The 20,516-nt window shown below is 42.5% G+C and overlaps 1 protein-coding gene across 1 annotated transcript; it reads right to left on the bottom strand.

The window, feature by feature from the left end:
* Positions 1-1,048: 1,048 nt before the first annotated feature.
* On the bottom strand, positions 1,049-20,164 carry ACBD3 (acyl-CoA binding domain containing 3). Its single transcript, XM_082214854.1, has 8 exons — positions 19,552-20,164; positions 10,588-10,729; positions 10,148-10,288; positions 8,500-8,658; positions 7,346-7,520; positions 5,788-5,977; positions 5,016-5,300; positions 1,049-3,346 (listed from the first exon to the last, which is right to left on the bottom strand). The coding sequence occupies exons 1-8, from the start codon at positions 19,889-19,891 to the stop codon at positions 3,135-3,137; spliced, it is 1,644 nt and encodes a 547-aa protein (XP_082070980.1). The 5' UTR covers positions 19,892-20,164; the 3' UTR covers positions 1,049-3,134.
* Between the last annotated feature and the right edge of the window lie 352 nt (positions 20,165-20,516).

The raw sequence follows: 20,516 nt of genomic DNA on the forward strand, positions 1-20,516 counted from the left end.
GAGGCAAAAAGCAGGCAGAGCAATGAATGTACTTTTCACCTTGGCGCAGTAGGCTGCTTTTGGCACATACAGAGACTTCTCTATCCTCCATCAAGACAATCCTGGGGAGAGTCCTAAGGGCCAGACGGAAAGGCCTGGAGGGCCACATTCAGCCTCCAGCCCGGAGGTCCCCCGCCCAGTCCTTGCAAAGACCCTTGAGGGGTCAGTATTTTTTCTGCAGTGGCACCCACCCCCTAGAATGCTTTATCCTTCTGATGCCCTGAAGCTTCTCCCGCTTAATCTCTGGTCACGTTTTGTCACCGAGCAAAATGAAGCCATTCCTTGGCAAACTCTTTGATTTGGTCTGCTGCTTTCGTGGTTGCTGGGAGTTTTGAGCTCTTTCTTAACTCCTAGCTTTGGATTTTTTTACCATTTCTTCCTTTTTCATGAATTTTCCATTAGTATGTGGATTGCAATTCACTCGTGAGACCACCTAGTGGCTGAAGGCACAGGCCGCAACTTGCAATAGCATGTAAATCACCATCCCTTCCCCCTCCAGGCACGCCTGGGAGCTACGTGCCTACTTATAATCCTTGCAGAAAGCATAATGTACACACAGCTGTTCCTTTCTACAGGCTTGGCCACAGTGCCTCTTGTCGCTCCCACTATTATTCTGCACCTCTTTTTCAGGATGTGGCCACCGTGGCTCAGCTATTAAAAAAGAGAGTAAGTGGTGGCCCTCCGGATATTGCTAGACTACAACTCCCATCATCCCTGATCACCAGTCACGCTGGCATGGGCTGCTAAAAGTGTAATTGCTGCACTGCCTCCCCCTCCCAGAAAAGGTTCCATATTCCCTGAAGTAATCTGAATTATGGAAGCAGGAAAATATTCACAATTGTAATACACCATGCAAAGTTGATACTAGACACATGTCTGCAAACGATGAAACCACTAGTCCCCATCATCTCAGTAGAGGTCAAAATTTTGCTTCTGTAAACTCTCCATGTTCCAAATCTTATTCTTCAAACTGTAGTGATGCTGGTAGTGCTAAGAAGAAGCCAAGCGATTCCATATAAGCAATTTTAATTCAGATTAAATATATTATTCCAAGGTATTTCGAAAGCGCACTTTTTCTGTACTAATCAACAGTCAGAGGCATTTTTCTGGAGTTTGGATACCCAAAGCTTGACAGTAAAAACTACTGCTTTTTACAAGAAAACATATACCGCTTCCCAACAGATTGTTAAATCATAATTTTGTATGGACAAAAAAGAAATCTAATGTGTTACATGGAATTAGTGCCTTCCTCTATTATTATTTTTTAGAACCTTTAAATACAGCTTTAAAAAAGAAGCTACATCCTAACTCCATGTGTTTATGTACATGTGAGAATGAAACATGTTAGAGCAGAACTGATCCGAGTTGACTGGAGCAGCACTAACAAGACAAAAGATTGTAAGGCAATGCTAAAATCAAATGAGCTGGAGCAACTTAGTGCTTTTTGGAGAACCACCTCCATAAGGTGAAATAAGGGGGGAAGGAACCTCAAATATAAATGTATGTACAAATATTCAAACATAAACCCCGCTGAGTCCCAACAGATCCACTTCTAGTAGAATATATATGCTTGCAGCTAATCCATAGATATTTTGCTGCAAAACAAACTTTTTTTTGGGGGGAGGGGTTTGCATTCCTCATGCATTACACACTTACACAAGTCATTTCCGAAATACCTGAACTCCACCTTGTTTCTCAGAAACATGGTTCTATACAAAAGTTACGTTGCTGCAAAGGCCCAAACCCCCACCGACCTTAGTCACAGCTGAGCAAACACACAATTTTGCAGTTTCGCTCTAAACTCACTATGCAAATTAGAACAAAGCTACTTGTTTATCTGAAAGAACATCTTACATTTCTTTTCAACACGTAATTACCAACTAGGATTAAAGGGTGCTAGAATGAGTGCACAAATGCAACCTGAATAAAACTAAAATGAGTGTGTTCCTGGCAGTGATTTCCATAACATTAGTGCAACATTAATTCCTACAACAGTTCAGACATTCTTTAATTATGTAGATGCACAAAGTGCCAACTCGGGTTTACAAAGAAGGGCCCCAGACAAACTTGAAAAGCTGTGCAGATAACTGGTTCTAATTTGAAGCCTACCCATATGATTGCAAGAGATAAGTACGGCAACAGAATGTCTTGTACACATACCTGACTTTTCACCAACTCAATAATAAATTGCACACAAAGGGAAAACCCCTTTATTTGAATGTGATATGTACAGGAACGCTTCTGGGGGATTATCCAAATGTCAAGGTACTTATGATCCAGCTCAGAAGTCAAAATCCTGCACATAACTTGGTCTCAGGATCTGCAGCAGATATTGGAGAAACAAAGTCTTGTGTAGTTGGCGCCCTAAATTGTTACTTTTCTCCAAATTTTGCAATTAAAAAATAGTAATTCCCTGATGTGTACATACAGACTTGTTCTTTGCTTGCACACGCATACATACCTTCTATGTCTCATCCAGCAGCATGATGTTTGGCCAGAGAGGTGCCAGATAACTTCTTGAATGAGAACACAAGACAAATCAGTTTCTAAACTGCATCCACTAAAGGTTTCAAGTTTAATGGTGTAAAAATCTGGACATTCAAATACAGCTTTAAGAAACTTGCTTGCTACAGTGCAGATTGCATCTGGCTCCCCCTCCACACACACCCTCCACAAATAAGGCGGATACCCTCAAATGAACAACTAACAGATTTTTTTGTTTCAAACGGTCGATGCTTACTAGGGCAGGTAACATCATACCGACTGCCCCCAATGAAACATTTCCTCCTTTGTGTGTGTTTAAGAGTTCTAAAAAAGTCCATCTATGCCATTTTGCATGACCTTCTGTCTGAAAGCTCTGGCAAATAACCAGGTCACCAGAGGACCGGGGTGGGGGTGGGGGAGATCCTAACCTCATTAGCTGCATTAACACTGAGCTGCAGAAGAAAGCTCAACTCCCAGTTTCCAAGTTCACACACACACCATACAGATATACATCAGACAGAGTAACAGAGTCAAAAAGTCCAGTATGCTTGACCGAAGTTCCAAACAAATATGACGTCCTCTGCCCAGCCTCCAACACGACATGATGATCTTTATCTAGTATAATAGACTCTGTAGTAAACTGTTTTTGACCTCCATAATGAATAGGAGTTGTCAAATTTAAGGAGATAGACCCCTCTTCCTGGGTACTGATGGCTGCCAGCATATACTTCTTCATGACAGTCCCGTCTGTACACAGGCACGATTTCATCTAGTTGAGGCTTGTTGGCATTCTTTTTGGCTTTTTCTTCACTACTAGCGTTTTCTGAGAAAAAGAATCAGAAACAAAGCATTAGTCACTAAATGCAGCAGGCCAAACAAACTCCACAATCAATTCTTCATGGTCAGTGCGGATTAATCCGCAGGAAGCACAGCAAAGACACGAGCAACTTGTTTAATTTAACAAAAGCAAAACAGCCCATTTTCATCTGGGCTACAACTATCAAGAAAACAGTGATGACCAACTGTTCACAAGGAGGATTTTGAGCAAGATTACCAAGGCACAATGCTAACACATCAACATTTTGATAGAAGCAACTGAGGTTAATCCCTTCTTTCCCCTCTTGGGAAACCTCATCCTGAACAAGCTAGGCTTCTGTACTGCAGGCTTCGCCAACATGCCCTGAGAATGGAGGTGTTAGTTTTGTTCCATCACTTCATAGCTTATTTTTCCCTTCCAAATCACACATTTCTACCACTATCAGGGAGCAATAAAATTATGTTCTAAAGGTCATGGCTTTGCATCTTCCTTTACTGCTAAGAGGTACCACACCTTTGCATACATGGTGGACTTTTTGTAATAGTTGATGCTAAAGGGGAATTTAAAAAATTGCTTAGGTGACTTATCAGCAAACTCCCAGTTACTATTCTAAGACCAACTTGATGTCAATAGGAACAGAGGTCCTCAATCACTTGGACAGAACTGGTCCATCCTACAGCTTGTAGATATAAATCATAGCCTGTTATTCCCACTAGGAAATAGCTGAAAATGGGCTACTATTAATTTCAACACTTTATTTGTAACTAAACTGGGACATGAAGTACACAAGAGCTACTGTCAAAGCTAGCAAGTCAGTCAGCCCAAGTGTCATGTTATATGGAAGCTGATAAGATCCTAGCATGAAGTTGGAGTGAGCAAAAAACAGGTGTACAGCTCCAACATCCACAGATGTTCTTTCCTCCCACACTACAAGGACCAATACTTCCTAGTCAAAGGTTTAGAATCTAAGCAATGTACGGAGGCAACAAAGCACAGCATTGGATAATGGTCCCGCAATGCAATCTTCCCCAGTTACAAGGAAGAGATGCCAAACAGGCCCTTTGAGTAAAAGCTGAGGAAACAGAATATCTGCAAAGTCACACATAACCACAAAGGGTAAGAAAGAAAAGTTACTAGGCAATTACAAGACAGTAAAATCTGAAAGTGGGAATTGGAAGCAGATTAAGGGCCTACACACAAACCTGTATTCTTTGAGTTTAGAGCCAGGAGTGTCATGGCAACTAGAACAACTGAGCTCTAAGCACTGAGACTTCATGTTTGTCAGGGACATACATGAAAGTGTATTACAATAACAACTTTCCAATTGATTTTAATTCTGCAGTGGTTTGGAAATTCCCTCCAAGTTGAGAGGTCTCCAGTTAAGGCTATATAGCAGGAGAACCACCACCATCCTGGAACCTTGCTGTCAATCAAGGCTGCATAAAAACACAGCGAAGGCCATTTAACTTACCTTAAATGGCTCCTACGAAATATTTCTTTTCCTACACTAGCTAACCCGCCAACATTCCAGGGTTTTCCATCACTATGTCTCACTTGCCTGCACACACTGGACACCACCTTTCTAAATTCCAAGATGACAGAAAATGTAATGCAAAGCCTGCTACAGCTTCTTTCATGACTCAAAACCCCTACGAGGTATAGAAAATAAAGATACCTTCCTCCTCTTCCTCGTCCTCACTGGATTCACTAACATGTACGCTGACTGCTGTGTTAGGGGAGTCTGTCCATTCAAAATATACCCCAAAACCAATGTCATAATTGTCTGTAGCAAACTCCCAGAAGAGATAAGAGCCCTCTTCATGAGTTGGTACACGAACGGTCACGACTTCTCCTCTGCCAACCGTAATCACAGAGTCTGCATCCTGGCGGATCTTCTCTTTGAAGTCTGCAATCTGGGGTCGTGTCCACATGGATGGTGCTGCAATGACTGGAACAGATTCTAAAAAAAAGGAGGGAGACCAAAAAATGCTCAGTTTTATAGTTCGGACAGAGAATTGTGTTGCAGCATCCTAGAAAACGCCTCCTGCAGATAAGGGGCAACACAGCAAGGCCTCCTTCCCAAAGAGGCTCCTTGCAGATTACTCTGAAGCCAAGGAAAATCGGCCTCATCTGGCCACCATCTCATAGCCTTTCTCCCTTGAAGGCTGGTTTAACCAAGTTTGCTTTTGTATATTTCACCCTATACCATATATGCTACCTTACAGCCCTGCAACAACGTGGACACAACAGGAAAGTGCAATACCCGAATTTTTCTTCCAATGCTCCTTAGTTAAGCAGTGGGAAACCCTGGTTCAGAGATGAGAGAGTGTGTTTTGCATGCCCATACTAAGTTGGGGTCATTAGTTGCCAAAGGCAGAATGCTACAAAAGATTCAGCCAGAAACATGGAAGTAGTTTCTTTCAGAGTAGAAGAATCTTTACTCTTACCTTTTGGTCCATTCTCCAGTGCTTCTTCTAAAGCATCAGTTTCCGGGTCTTTTTCAGGGCTGTCTGTATGTGCACTAGCCTGTCCATTAACTGATGGGATTTCCCCTACGTTAGGTGGGCTTGCTTTTGATACAGAAGTAACTGACGTCCCCGCTGTGGCTGCCGCTTCCTGCTGCTTTTGTAAAGCTGCCTGCAAATTAAAAGCCAAAGCAAAACATAAGGACAATGAAAGATGCAGAGCACATTTTGGAGAAGTTTGCAGAGTGGAAAATATGCAGGTGGAAGTTGCATGGAATCTACTATTGTGTTTTAACAGAACAAAATGAGACAGCCAGATTCCAGTAAGTCAGTTTGAAGGGGATGGGACACTGGCAGAGTTAAAACACTAGGCAGGAGCATGACTTGTCAGATCGTTTGAGGCATATGGGACTGAGAGATGAAGCATCAAACCCCCTGATGATAAGAGTAGCAGTGTTTATTGCTATGCAGAGTAGCAGAAGCTGGATTTCCATTTGAGAACTGAGCCTGAGTGTTAAGTTTAACATAGCATAACAGTGATCCACTCCAATCTCTGAATGCTTTTTTTTTTTAAAAGCAATCTCTCCAGTAGTTGTTATGTCCAAGGTGTTATGTGTTTATTTGCCTGAATTGCTTCTGAACAATATATAGTTCAAGCTAGTCTTGGAAAGTGCCTATTTTACACTGAAGTCAACCAAACCTCATCTGGGATGCGGCTAACTTGTGGCGCATGGGCTGGCTTGGGCCCCTCAAGTCACATGAAGTAGCCCTCAAAGTCCCATAGCAGGATTTCCTGATCTGATCAGGAGATAAATGCTATCTCTCTCTCTGCTCTTTAGAGAGCAATCACTAAAGAGCAGGCAGGGTGTTCTATTTCCTGATGGGCGCATAAAATCTCTCTAAACAGCAGTCAGAGGGGTATTTTATTTCTGATCTCACTATGTTTTTCTAGGAGAGGGGTGGGCAGACTTTAGTCTTGCCAGGTCTATTTTGCTTTTTACTAGAACCCCAAGATTTACTAATCAGAACCAGGTGTGAAATTTGAATTAAAGAAGAGGGTGCATCTCAGAATATTCTGAGTTCTGAACATTGTTTTCTGCGAAAGAACCAGTTCAACAGTACTTTCACACAAAACTTTATTTTGTGAGGGAAGTTACTTTGCTGTTTGCTACTGTTTAGCAGTTGGGAATCAATAACCCTTGCCAATCTACTGAAAATCACCCTAGAGATCGCTCAGAAAAGACCCCCACTCTAGTACAAGATACCTGCTTTCAAGATTTCTAGAAAGGTCTGAGTAATAAGGTCAGCACAGACAAATCACTGTGTGTGTGTTAATAGATTCTTAACCTTCTTCAGAAAGAATGCAGAAACACTGGATACATTTTCCAGAAAGAATTTTATAGACCCGATACACCATTAGAATTTGTATTCCCACCTTCACCATTAACTGCAATATAGACAAATGGTCTCACTGAGGTCTCCAAAGTCAGCTCTACATCTATCATTTCATAAGCTGCACTGCCAAGATTGTGCAATATACCTGTTGCTGTGCAAGCTGGACCTGATAAAGTTGCTGCATGTACTGTTGATAGTGCTGTTCCTGAAGCTGCCGAATCAGGACCTGCTGCTGCTCGTAGTTGCCTGGGTACTGCTGGGCTGCATACTGCTGGAACTGAACAGCCGTCTGAGAGTTCAGTGCTGCCATGATCTGCTGTCTAGATAAGGGACAAAGTTACCCTGAAATGCAACTCTGAAGGCCTATTTGAGGAGTAAAATTTTCAAACATAACACATTGTTATTGCAATTTAACTATGAAACACTTGGCATTTATTTCGGGAAACACAATAGTTGAGTAAACATGACAAGGATGAGGGGAGTGCTAGGGGACACCAAATCATAAGGCAGAGCCTCGTTAGCTATGAAAGACTCCTTCCTACACAATGCAAATCCACAGATCAAATTTTCTAAACACGGCTGGTTTCTAAACAAGACGGATTCTAAGGGGACTTACTGCCAGAATGCGCCTTCTGTCTAACACTCACTTGGTGGTTCCAGCTTCTGTCAAAATGAAACTCCCTTGAGGTTCTGCATTACAGTCATTTCAGGGCCCACTTCTGGAATAGACAACTCAACCATGAGAAAGTGTATCACTCCATAAGTGGTCCTATCCATCATTTGGAAAGTTCTCTTGTAACCAGCCAGATAAGGAATTTCTACTTCATAAGTAATCCAACCTACAACTTTCATTACTTTTTCAGCGTGTGATTTTTCATATAATTATAGCCCTAATTAAATACTCATTTTTATAAGCAAATTGCCATGTAGGCAAGTAATATGCCCCTTTTAGGATTTAAGGGGCGGGAACAACTGGACTCATCACCGAGGAAATGCTTTGGCTATACTAGATGGGAACGTTAAGCTTCTGATATTCGGTTTAAACTACAAAGATATGGAGGCAGGGCAGATGTTTAAACCACTGGTGTAGGGTATATTGCACAGACAGCGAAATTTGATACAGGTTCAAATCCAATCAGCTGTAAAGCTTACTGTGTGGCCTTGGGCAAGGCACCACATCCCCAGCAGTAGATTACTGTGAGAATAAAAGGGGATAACCCCATGTACAGAGGTTATTGTCAGCAAGATGGGATGGAAGGGTGATAAATGAACAAGGGATGAGTCCTGCTGACTCCTTACTTCTGCTGCTCCATTCGGATCCTCTCTTCTTCTATCCGCCGCCTCTCTTCCTCTTCTCTTCTCAGCCTCTCCTCTTCTTCTCGTCTGCGTTTCTCTTCCTCCTTTTGCAAACGCTCTCGTTCTTCTTCTTCACGTTGCCTACGTTCTTCCTCTTCCCTCCTGTAACAGCCATGTTTACCAGACATTTGGACACCAGGCAATAGGAATCGCGAAGAGCTGCTGTTTTACCCTCCCATTTAATGCAGTTTTTTGCTTCTGTTTTATCTTCTAGGCAGAAATTTGAAAAAGTTAAGCCTTTTCTCATGCCACACCCCATGGCAGCCGTTTTGTAACTGGCACCCCAAAATTCATTAATAATAATAATAATAATAATAATAATTTATACCCCGCCCATCTGGCTGGGCTTCCCCAGCCCCTCTGGGCGGCTTCCCAAAAAAATATTAAAATACTGTGGTACATCAAACATTAAAAGCTTCCCTAAACAGGGCTGCCTTCAGTTATCTTCTAAAAGTCTGGTATTTGTTGTTCTCTTTGACATCTCTTTGAAATTAAGTGTTGGTGACCCCAGTTCTAAACTCTTATAGAAAGGAACTGTTTCCACGCAATATGAAATATTGTGAAGGGTGGCACCAGCATGTAAGCAAAGGAACATGACTGACAGGAGGTACAGTGTAAGGCACAAAGTTCAACTTTTCAACAAGTATCCAAATCATATACTGATATCTTCCTAGAATTTCAGTTAAACAGATGAGGCTCCTAATCTAAACCACATGTAAACGTTAGATAAGATTCACCCATAATGGTAGAAAAAGTAAAATATCCGGGTATCATGTAAAAACTTTTACCCTGCATTTTCCTGTAAAACTATTATTTTCAAGACAAGAAACTATCTGCCTTCAAAGCTAGGAAAAACTGCACTACAATTCACAGCTCCATAAAAAGATTGTTAAAAAGGAATTGAAAACAGTTGAAGAACTGTATCAGAGATGGGGAATCTCCAGTCCACAGGCCAAATTATTTTTAACAAACTTATTTAACGCAGGTCCCAATTGGGTCCACAAGGCTGTCTTCCCCAAAACATGCCCACCACCCCATATCTGAAGTCATACATGACATCAGATGTGGAGCAAGTAGAGATGTGGTTGTAGTGAAACAACTGGGAGCCTTAAAGTGCACTGATTGTTCTTTGGCAAGGGAGGCTTGCCATCAGCGCCAATCAGCTGATCGCCAGTTATAGCAAGCGCCATGGGATCAGCTGCATGACAGAGTTCACAACTACACTACAGAGTTTCATAGCAGAGTTGATCCCTGTCCAAACTGGGCTTGCTGTCAGCACTGACAGCAGGCCCAACTGGGATTGGTACTAACAGGAAGTCCAGAGCAAGGGTTGCTGTAAGCACAAATATTCCTTTGTTTTACCAGTATGAATTCAAGCTGGTGATATAAAGGATGTCGCTCTGCAGACATGGCTGGAGCTTTACCCACAATGGATAAATGTAACTCTGGGTCACCTCACATCACTGTGATGTTCAGTGATTGATAAGAATGGCCTACAGGGATCCAACTAAGTGACTGTTAGATATGAGAGCTGGAACACAAACACACTTTATGAATTCCCACCCAATTTCAGAGAGGCACAAGAGCTTACCTTTTCTTTTCCTGTTCTTCTTTCTCTATTTTATGGGAGGTAACATATGTTGAGAAGAGATGGCAGCACCTATTTAGGAGCTTGACAAACTCTATCATGGAGTCTTGCTTTGCCATGTTTCCAAGGGCAGCCCATTCTTTCCTGCAGGTAGGAAGGCAAGTAACACTGCATTTTGTCTAGCAAACATCATGTATAAACACAGAATGAAAGCACTGATTTATCAAATTGGGAGATAATACGGGAACTATGCTTGGCTTCTGAAATCCTGCACTATGTGAACTGAATAGCAATCTCTCCTTAGTTTAGCCAAAGGGGAGAGAACCCAACAGAAAGTTGACACACAAGCTATATCTGCAGAGAGGATTGGAAAAAAGATTCCAGTCAAGTAAGCCAAAATTTCTATTCTACAGATAGATCCATAAAATCCAATAGCTTTTTACCTTCTGTCATTCCCCAGGACATCAAAGAATCCAACTTCAGGACATGTGTCTGGATTGTAAGGCCCCAGAAGAACCTGCTTATGCAGCGCCACAAGTCTGAGTTTTTCTTCATATGTTGGATGAAAAGCTTTGCCATCTTTTTCTGAAGATAAATGATAATATTACTTTAAAGACAAATATGGCCAAAGTCTGTGTACCAGACCCTTGATCATCTTGGTCACCCTCCTCTGCACAAGTTCCAGCTTGTCAATATTCTTCTTAAATTGTGGTGTCCAGAACTGGACACAGTATTCTAGGTGTGGTCTGACCAAGGCAGAATAGAGCGGGACTATTTCTTCCCTAGATTGGGACACTAGACTTCTGTTAATGCAGCCTAGAATGGCATTATTATTATTATTTGCTGCATCACACTGTTGACTCATGTTAAGCTTATGGCCTACTAAGACCCATAGATCCTTTTCACATATAATACTGGGCCAGTGCTATTTTTTCTAGAAAGAGAGGCACCAGAACTCATCATGAACACCTTCCTTGTTCTCTTAGAATGGCAATGGTGCCAACCTGAGAGGTACCAGAACTGAGTTCCGGTGAGTTCCAGATGAAAAAAGCCCTGCTACTGACAATCCAGGTGTCCCCCATCTTATATTTGTGCAACTGGTTCTTTCTGCCTAAGTATAGAATCTTACATTTGTCCCTACTGAAATTCATTCTGTTAGGTTTGCCCCAGGTCTACAATCTGTTAAGGCCATCTTGAATCCCAATTCTGGCATTGGCTACCCCTCCCAGTTTAGTGTTATCTGCAAATTTGATGAGCGTCCCCTTGATACTTTCATCCATGTAGATTATAAAGACATTTAACAACAATGGGCCTAGGACAGAAACCTGTGAGGGAATAAATCAACTCATTGGGATCTACCTCAAGTAAATATGCAGAAAATGTGACTGAAATTCCTACCCTGACACACTTGCTAGTTAACCTCACTGAGCTTCGTGGGAAGCCTTCGAAAGGAGTTGCCAAAAGCCTCAGTACACATAATAGTAGCCTGTATCTTATGCTGTCTGTGCTGAACAGAAGTACTGTTTCACAACGACAAAAGAGAGTCATCATGGCGTAATAAAGCAGAACAGGGGGTCCTGGGTTCAAATTCCCAATCAGTCATGAAGCTCACAGGGTGACTCTCAGCCTATGCTACCTCACAGGATAGTTGCAACGATAAAAAATGGGTGGTGGTGGTTATGTATGCCATCTTGAGCTTCTTGGAAGGATGGGATAAAAACATGATAAAAATAGAAAGAGAAGATTGACATTGTATAGACAGGGCCATAAAGAATGAGCTCTTGTCTTCTATAAAGGTTCTCCATTTTTGTTCTCTATAAAGGTACCTGTCTGCTGCTTTATGGTTTCCATTACTTAAACCCTGATTTTGACTATTGGCTACACTTGAAGCTTGCCCAGAAGTTAATTCTTCATGTTATTTTATATTACACGTTCCAGAATATGATATAGATAGTAAAATTACCAAAATGCTAGTGGAGCAAACAAGTGGTTTTTACTTTCAATTATTAAAAAGCAGCTTAATGAATTATTCACAAAAATGGCTGCTAATTCAGTTGCAGAGAGTCAGAGACGGGCAGGCCTGAAAGGGCTTTATTAAAAGCTGCACAGCAAATAAATAATAAATAACAACCCATTCTGCAACTTTAACCTCGCTCTTCTGTACCAGGACCAAAAGAAATGCCACCCGTTAAGTTCTTAAGTGTCCCAGAATTAGAAATTCAGCCTCAAAAGGTTGACCCCCCTCCCGCAAGTGTACACCAAATGAAACTGTTTACACTCCACCAGAAAAGAAAAAGCATGCTATAATTCAGTTTCAGTTCTATTTTAAACTCTAATCTGGGCTCAACTTTGAAACAACAGTCAATCTCGCCCAGCTGTAAGAAAAACAAACTTTGGTTTTGATGAACGTTAAAACCAATGCTAGCACATTTAATGAGCCCCCAAAGTACATGCAGAAGCAAACACTGGTAAAAATGGACCAAGACCACAAAACATGGATCAGTAACACAAACAACTGGCTTCCTATAGCTACCAGTTGGTCTCCTATAGCTACCATCTGAAATAATCCCAAATGTATCAATGATAACCTAAATGAAACAGATATAATTCAAGGCCGGTGACAGATGCATGTCCTTCCTCAAGTGAGCCTCAAACTCACCACCACCAAAGGACAACTTTACAGACAGCCCTAGAGAGGAGGTCCTCCCAGCTAACCCAGATGCCAACTCTGTACCTTACCCACTCAAGCAGCATTCTTACAAGACCTAGTAACATTGCAGATTCATTCACCAGGGCAGCATTCACCACGCTGCAACTGCATCCTCCTGCACTGAGCAGGTCCCTTCCAGCAACAGGAGTATGCATCACAATATTATTAGTAGTGATAACACTAGCAATAATACAAGCAATAATGCTGTTCTTATCTTTTATAAATTATGCTCTACATGGAAGTGTCACTGATAAACAGTGGAACCCAATGCATTGTATGATCTATTGCCCCTCAGTACAGTGGAACCTCAACTTACATCTGCCTCTTCTCGCAGACGTTCCAAGTTCCGACCACGGCAAACCCGGTCAAAGACCGGGTTTGCTGTGACTCGTGCATGCAGCTTCTGCCATCTGCACGTGCGCACAAGCGGCTGCCACCATCTATGCATGTGCACGAGTGCACAATGGCCCCTCTACTAGCATCCAGTTTCGCCAAGCAGACGGGCCTCCGGAACGGATTATGATCGTAAACAGAGGTTGTACTGTATTTACAGACTCCCTCTCTGTTCCCAAGAGAGACTACATTTTTTATTTTTATCAAAAGATCACACAAACACATATAAGCATTTGGCAATACTTTCATGTATTAATTTTTTTATTTTTTAAGAACTGTTCCTCAAGCTCCTCTAAGAATTGTTTTGGTGTATAAGGAGAGGAAAAGCAAGTGCCTTGCTCATCGTGGGCAGAGGTGCATATAACTGTCAGAAACAGGCACAAATCTGCTCGGGTAGTGCTGGTCATACTTTTAGTGACTTGTTTCTAGAAAACAGCTTGAAGAATTACAAGAACTTGAAAAGAATGAAAGCACACATTAAAGGCAAGGGCAGCTCTACAACACAGCCACCCATCCCTGGAAAACAGCAACTGTTTTTACCATCTTAGATGGGGACCTGCTAAAATGCATTAATAGCTGCAGATGATGTGGCTTAATTAAGGCAGACTTTTCTGGGACATATGCCTGAACAGTGTTTGCTGTCACCCAGATGGTAATTTCCTTGTGGCAAGACGCACAAGCCCATTAACGATACCAAAAATAATAATAATAACTAAATGCAAATGCCACATTACAGATTCAGCGTAAGAATCAAGATTAAAAGTGTGCCTGTACAGAAGTTCGTTTTCTGTCATATGGTGTCAAGCTTTCAACCGGGGAGTTCTCTGTAATGACCAAGTTAGGCGTAGATCAGATTCCAGTGCTCAGTGGAAAAAAGAGCCTGACTATCTATCTGCTCAAGGATGCTGTGGAAAATGCAAGAAAGAACTAAGCAAGTGATTCTGGGGTGAGGGCTTGGTAAAATTACAAAATCCACAGTAAGGCAATACGTTAATTCGGCCAATCAAAATGTCAATAAATCGTGAGCAAGCTTCTAAGTACTCCAGAACCCTTGATAAGGCTAGATGTAAAAGAAAAGCAAGAGATGAGAGAAAGAAAAGCCATTTCCTCCTGCATTGGTCTCAGGTTGGAAACAAGCTGTCAAGGTTCACAATGCAACTGCAATCAGAGTTTCAGAATTTTCTCAAGCTATGATGGCTTTAAAGGGCTTAGGAAGGATCTATAAAATATGGTAGCTACTTACAAGTTTGCAGCCATTTATTTCAATCAGGCAAATTAAAACACAGGACTGTAGGAATTTTCACCAGTCTGAAGAAACTCTCCAAACTATCATTTTGTCTTGAGTCATATTTGAAAATAACTGTTAACTACAGGATGACTACCAACATGAGATCCTGAATAACCTTGTCATACAAAGCTTGTACTGAACAGTAAATTAGGATTTGGATGGCAATAAAGAGGCTTCACTCTCTTTGGCCTGCATCATGTCCTCTATTGAATTCTTTGCTTAAACAAAATTTGGATTAACTCACTAAAGTTTTATTTTTCGAAGAATAAATATCATCAGAACCAACACAACTGAAAGTTGCAGTGTAAACAAGCTCTACAAAGAATGTGAGGTTCAGGTTCTTTTTCACCAGAAAGATGCTTGAGAGGAGGAAACAAGAGTCAGAATCAATTAAGAAAGGAAGACCTTCACTGAGAACAGATAAAGGTAATCTGATGAGAGAGAATGAAAAGTTCAAGGGCTTGTATCAAACAAAGTGTACTTTCTAAATGGCATCCTTCTGTGCCCCTTAGGAGAAGAGGCTTCTAGATTACAACCCACTGTATATTATTTGAATTCATTAACACACATGAATCTCCTAAATGCTCCTGTCTCCAAAAGTTCAACATTTTAATGCAAAGACACCTCATGTGTTTCTGGAGACATTACACTGCATTGGGTTTTTGCAGGGGACGGACAGGGGAATCAAATTTGAAAATATCCTCATGTCCTACAACTGACTCTGATCGCATCTAGAATATGTATTTTATTTAGAAAGAAAATACAGTATGCTTATTTTATATAAATTTTGAGTAATTTTTCAAACAGTCAAAACTACGTAGTAGAAATGAAATATCTGATAACATGTCTTTTAAAAAAATCTGAATTACCGTACATGTAAAGCTTTCTTTGGAAATTTGGTTTCATTAGAACGCTTGTAAATATTTTAAGGCACAATTCCTCAAATAATGCTGTTACATTTAAAAATAATAAACTAAGGCACTGAGATATGTTAACATACTGGTTTTAGGATGCCCAAAGCATCGTACATGGCTACTGTTTCATTGGCATAATCCGCTTTAAAAGGTTACAAGTTTGAAACTGCCCAATTTCGCTGGTACTGAGTCCATTCACTGTTATTAACATTATGAAGCAATCCATATTTATAAAGCAGCCAGTGGAAAAATTTCTTCCCTACATTTCATTTCAGTCCCATTCAGGTCTTCCCCAAAAACTGAGGATGCCAAAACTAAACTGAAATATCAGAGTCAGGCCTCTCACTCACACATTTACAGAAACACCAGCTTTACCTTGGCTGTTAAAAATCAGCCCCATCTAAGAATGGCCCATCAGTGCCATTCCACTTACAGAGGTACCTCGGGTTAAGTACTTAATTCATTCTGGAGGTCCGTTCGTAACCTGAAACTGTTCTTAACCTGAAGCACCACTTTAGCTAATGGGATCTCCTGCCGCCACTGCGCCGCTGGAGCACAATTTCTGTTCTCATCCTGAAGCAAAGTTCTTAACCCGAGGTACTATTTCTGGGTTAGTGGAGTCTGAAACCTGAAGGGTATGTAACCTGAAGCGTATGTAACCCGAGGTACCACTATATTCTATTGTGTTCACTGAACAGTGACCATGCGTTATCTATTCAAGCTTGCTTACGCTGTAGCTGGTTTGTGTATTAAGGCCTTGTGCTGATTTATCCAACTTGTCCAAATCTAGGTTTACTTTGCTGTCTCCACAAAGTATAGAGTGTTCTCAAAATGTTGGGAGCTCTTTATACCTAGTTCAATATTTTTAGGAACTAGGTCAGATGAATTTAGAAAACGCCCCAAGACAATTCTGGGAGAATGATGGCAGCAGCCTCCCCCCACCTACCTCCTTTCCTTGCCCTAGTACCAGAGATTTTCTAAGTCGGACGCTCCAGCCAGCATGGCCAAAGATCACAAAGAATGGGAACTGTAATCCTTAAGAACTGGAGGACACCACATTTGGCTACCCCCGGCTCAAAGTGGAAATGGCACAGTGCCTAAACTTGGGACTTTACTGCTGAGTCATGGAAAACTACCCTGGCTACAAACTGTAAATCCAATTTTGGCTCTGTATGAAAATAGAATGACAAGTGTCTATTTAGTACACAAAACTATCTAAGAGAAGATAAGGAATGTTTTATACATACACTGCATTGTGTTGATAATATGTTATCAAGGAAGTTAAACTAATGCATTTCCAAACTCCCAATGACCACACATACACTGTTGGTTAAAGCATTGATAAGGAACAAACAAGGTATCAGAGGACTGTGTCTTTTTCAAATACAGCGGTACCTCTAGTTACAAACTTAATTTGTTCAGGAGGTCTGTTCTTAACCTGAAACTGTGCTTTCACCGCTGGCACACCATTTCCATTCTCATCCTGGGGCAAAGTTCTCAACTCGAGGTAACTCTTCCAGGTTAGCAGAGTTTGTAACCTGAAGCGTTTGTAACCTGAGGCGTTTGTAACTCAAGGTACCACTGTAACTATATTCACACCAGAAAAGTATTCATATTAATTTCTGTAAAAGCAACACAGGATACTAAATTAATTTAGTAAAGTATGAAGTTTCAAATGCAATAGCCTATTTGATTAAATGCAATAGCATTTCTTATAAGATCCCACCCTGCTATATTGATAGTAGGGTAGGATCTTATATTGCTTGAATTATAGTATTAATTAATTCATGACAAATGATCTGAAATGACAGCTCAGGCCATGCTGCTTCTGAACAATACATACTAATGCATCCAAAACTCTCATCATGGAGAGTGAGGCAGCTGACTATTGCTGTGCAAATGGTTAGGACAAGCAAAACTATTTTTTTGAGTTCAGCAAGTCACAGTTGTGGCAAGATCATAAACATTTATACAAAAGACAATATCCCAAATGTGACCATCTGTGGAATATTGACATATTAAATAAATGCACTTTAAAACCATATTTTTAAAGAAATAGCATATTTTCTGTCTAGGGCTAGATCACGGTGGCAATCCTATATCCATTCTTTGGTAATTTGCTTTTCAAGTGAAAAGGCACAGGATTGTGCTGCCTCACAGAAGAACACTATCTAGAAAGAAGATAAAAAGGGCAATTCATATTTCTTGAGTGTACTCATGACTGTCTTAACCTGGGATGCCTAACATTTTTTGGCCCAGGACCTTGGTCAACCTTCTAGAAGCCACATGCCAGTGGGTGTGGCCACTCCACATTCTTGCACACATATATTCATATGCATGCATACACAAACATGCACACCCCTTTCCACTCACCCACCCCAACACCAATAGTTCTTTTTTCTTTTTGAAGTACTCTCTGAAGGATATTGCAAACTGGCATCTTTTTAAAAAAAGATTTTGCAGATCACTTGACAACAAGATGTTGACTCCCCATTCCTTTAGAAAGAGTCTTTCTTGGGTTTCATTTAGATATTACAAGTGCATTCTATTAATCAAATCTCCTGGGAAGACAACTATTAATGTGAAAGCCACAAAATCTATTTCCAAGAGAACATCCAGGAACAGCAATATAGCAGAAAAGACTGCTGTGCTTGCAAATGTAATATGAGTTGCAGAAATGGGTCCACAACAGTAATTTGTTGTTAGGTATGCTGTACTTGTGGTTTTGATGCTTCATTTTTGATTCTGTGAGCTGCTTTGGGTCCATTTTTTATGTAAAAGGAGAAGGGAAGAGAAGTTATTAAAATTAAAACAAAGCAGGGCCTAGAGAAGGGTTTTTTATTTTAGGTTCTTTTATCCATCCATCAGATGGGCAAACTCAGTCTGAAAAAGGCAACTCACCTTGCCTTTATTTTCCTCATGATCAGCTCATCCTCACTGTGGGAGAAGTGGAGAGCAGTAACACTTCAGCAGAGTAACACTCTTTTGCTTTTCATGCAAAATAGGAGGCTCATGAGTACAAGAAATTTGTTTTTTAAAAACTTAAGCTGCCACTGACAAAATGATATTTCTCCCCATGGCAAGTTAGTTTAATTGAGGGCAGAATCTGAACAAGCATGATGTAAGTAAGCAGTGCTTTTATTAAGAGCATCATAGCACCTTATATTTTCTTGATTAGCACAAAGATGCTTCCATTTCACACTAAAATCTTAAGTGCTTTAACACTAAGTAGTCCAAATCACTGCCATTAGTGCCTCGAATAAAAGCTAAACTGAGCAAACAAAATCAGTAAGTAAGCGATCCCTTCTGTCATTGAAACATGTGCTTATCTAACTCATCCTCATATTTATATTACCCACTGCACTTCTCATGGTTTCCTTCAGCTTTACTTAAGGGCATACTTTGTCATAAAACATCCTGGGGAGACTGAGTTGTTGACCAGGACCATACAGAACCAGTTTCACCTTTGATGACGTTTTCAGGCAAACAGCCATCAAGCTCTATGAATGAATGAATGAATGTTATGAGGCCCTAAGCTACCATCTTTCTTTAAGAATAGACTACGTCTCCTAAAACAGAGTTCATATTCCACATACCACTCAACATACCAGAGCCTAATTTCCAAAGGCTACTCCTTCACAGAATAAACACGGTTTGCAACCACAGCTCACCTCATATTAACAGCCCCATAGATATAAATAGATGTGTGTGTGTGTGTGTTTTAAATATCCCACCAACTCATTCTACAGAAAGCAACTCCCCTTTTACTGCAAACTAAGACGCTGTCATTTCTTCACAGCAACCCTTTGAAGCAGGCCTTCTCCTCACCTCAAATTTGCACAAGGCACAGAGAAACGAGGCGAGCCTGCAAACCAGGGCTCGAGGTTGCAAAGAAAGATTTTTTTAAAAAAAGACTTTGGAAATTGACTCTGTCAGGCTTCGGGGACCGGGGTGGTGAGGGAGGAGGGAGGAGAGAGAAATCTCCCAAGCCTCCTTCCCCCCCCCAACCACCCGCTCCTTGAAGGATGGCCGGGAACGGGGGTCGGGATGGGGGGGGGGGATCGCAGACTTCCAGCTCCCTTCCCGCCTCCTGCGCGGTCACCTTTGAAGAAGCGCAGCGCCAGGCCGTACAGCTCTTCCAGGCCGAAGCCCCAGCGCCGCTCCAGGCTCAGCACCCCGCCCTCGTCGTCGCCATCGCCGCCGCCGCCAACCTCCCCGTCGCTGTCCCCGCCGCCGGCCTCGTCCTCCCGGTGCTGCTGCTGCCGCCCCGGCTGGGCTCCGGCTGCCCCCGCCCGGCCTCCTCCTCCTCCGCGGCCCCCCGGGGCGAGCAGCGGCCTGGCCTCCGCCTGGCCCGGCCGGGCGTCCTCCGAATCCGGGCTCAGGGTCAGGCCGTCAATGGAGACCTCCAGCCGCTCGGAACTCAGCGCCGCCGCGGCCGCCATCGCCTGCCTCGCCCCCCGCTGCTCCGCAGGGCGGCCACGTCTCGACTTCCTGCTGCCGCCCGGCGACCCGGATCTTCCGGCACCCGAAAGGGCCTGGCGGGGCGGAGGCAGGGGAGGAGCAGGAGTCGCGGCTGCGGGAGCCGAGGCTTCCGGCGGGCCTCGGAAAAAGACGGGGGAGAAGGCCTCGGCCTCCCCAAGGGACCTGCTCCAGAGGCTGCTGCGCCAGAGGCCTTAGCGAGGCGCGGGCTCCGCTGAGCGCGGCGAGGCTTGCTTGCGAGTAAGCACGCGCAGGGCTGCCCTCTTCATTTCCGGGAGGCGGCGGCGGCGGCGTCTCTGTGACGTCCGGCAGCCGCGTGAGAAGCGGGCATTCAACAGGTGCTGCTGCTGCTGCCCTCGCCGGCTCTGCAGAAAGGGAAGCAGCACCTGTTGGTTTGCTCCGCAAAAGCCCCGGGAAAGGGAGCTCGGCGGCAGGGCGCCTGTTTTGCATGCCAAATGTCTCTGGTGCATAGCTGTCAGCTTTTCCCTTTTCTTACTTGGAACCCTATTCGGAATAAGGGAATTTCCCTTAAAAAAGGGGAAACGTTGACAGCTATGCTCTGGTGCAACACGCACACACGCATATTCA

This window comes from Podarcis vaucheri, assembly GCF_965113315.1.
Source record: "Podarcis vaucheri genome assembly, chromosome: 3".
Classification (NCBI taxonomy): Eukaryota; Metazoa; Chordata; class Lepidosauria; order Squamata; family Lacertidae; genus Podarcis; species Podarcis vaucheri.

Excerpts from the sequence above, each read along its gene's own strand:
- ACBD3 (XM_082214854.1), bottom strand. The coding sequence starts at position 19,891 with ATGGCGGCCGCGGCGGCGCTGAGTTCCGAGCGGCTGGAGGTCTCCATT. Across the intron at positions 10,289-10,587 it reads GTCCTGGGGAATGACAGAAG|GAAAGAATGGGCTGCCCTTG; the intron begins GTAAAAAGCTAT and ends TCCTACCTGCAG. Across the intron at positions 3,347-5,015 it reads GGACGAGGAAGAGGAGGAAG|AAAACGCTAGTAGTGAAGAA; the intron begins GTATCTTTATTT and ends TCTTTTTCTCAG.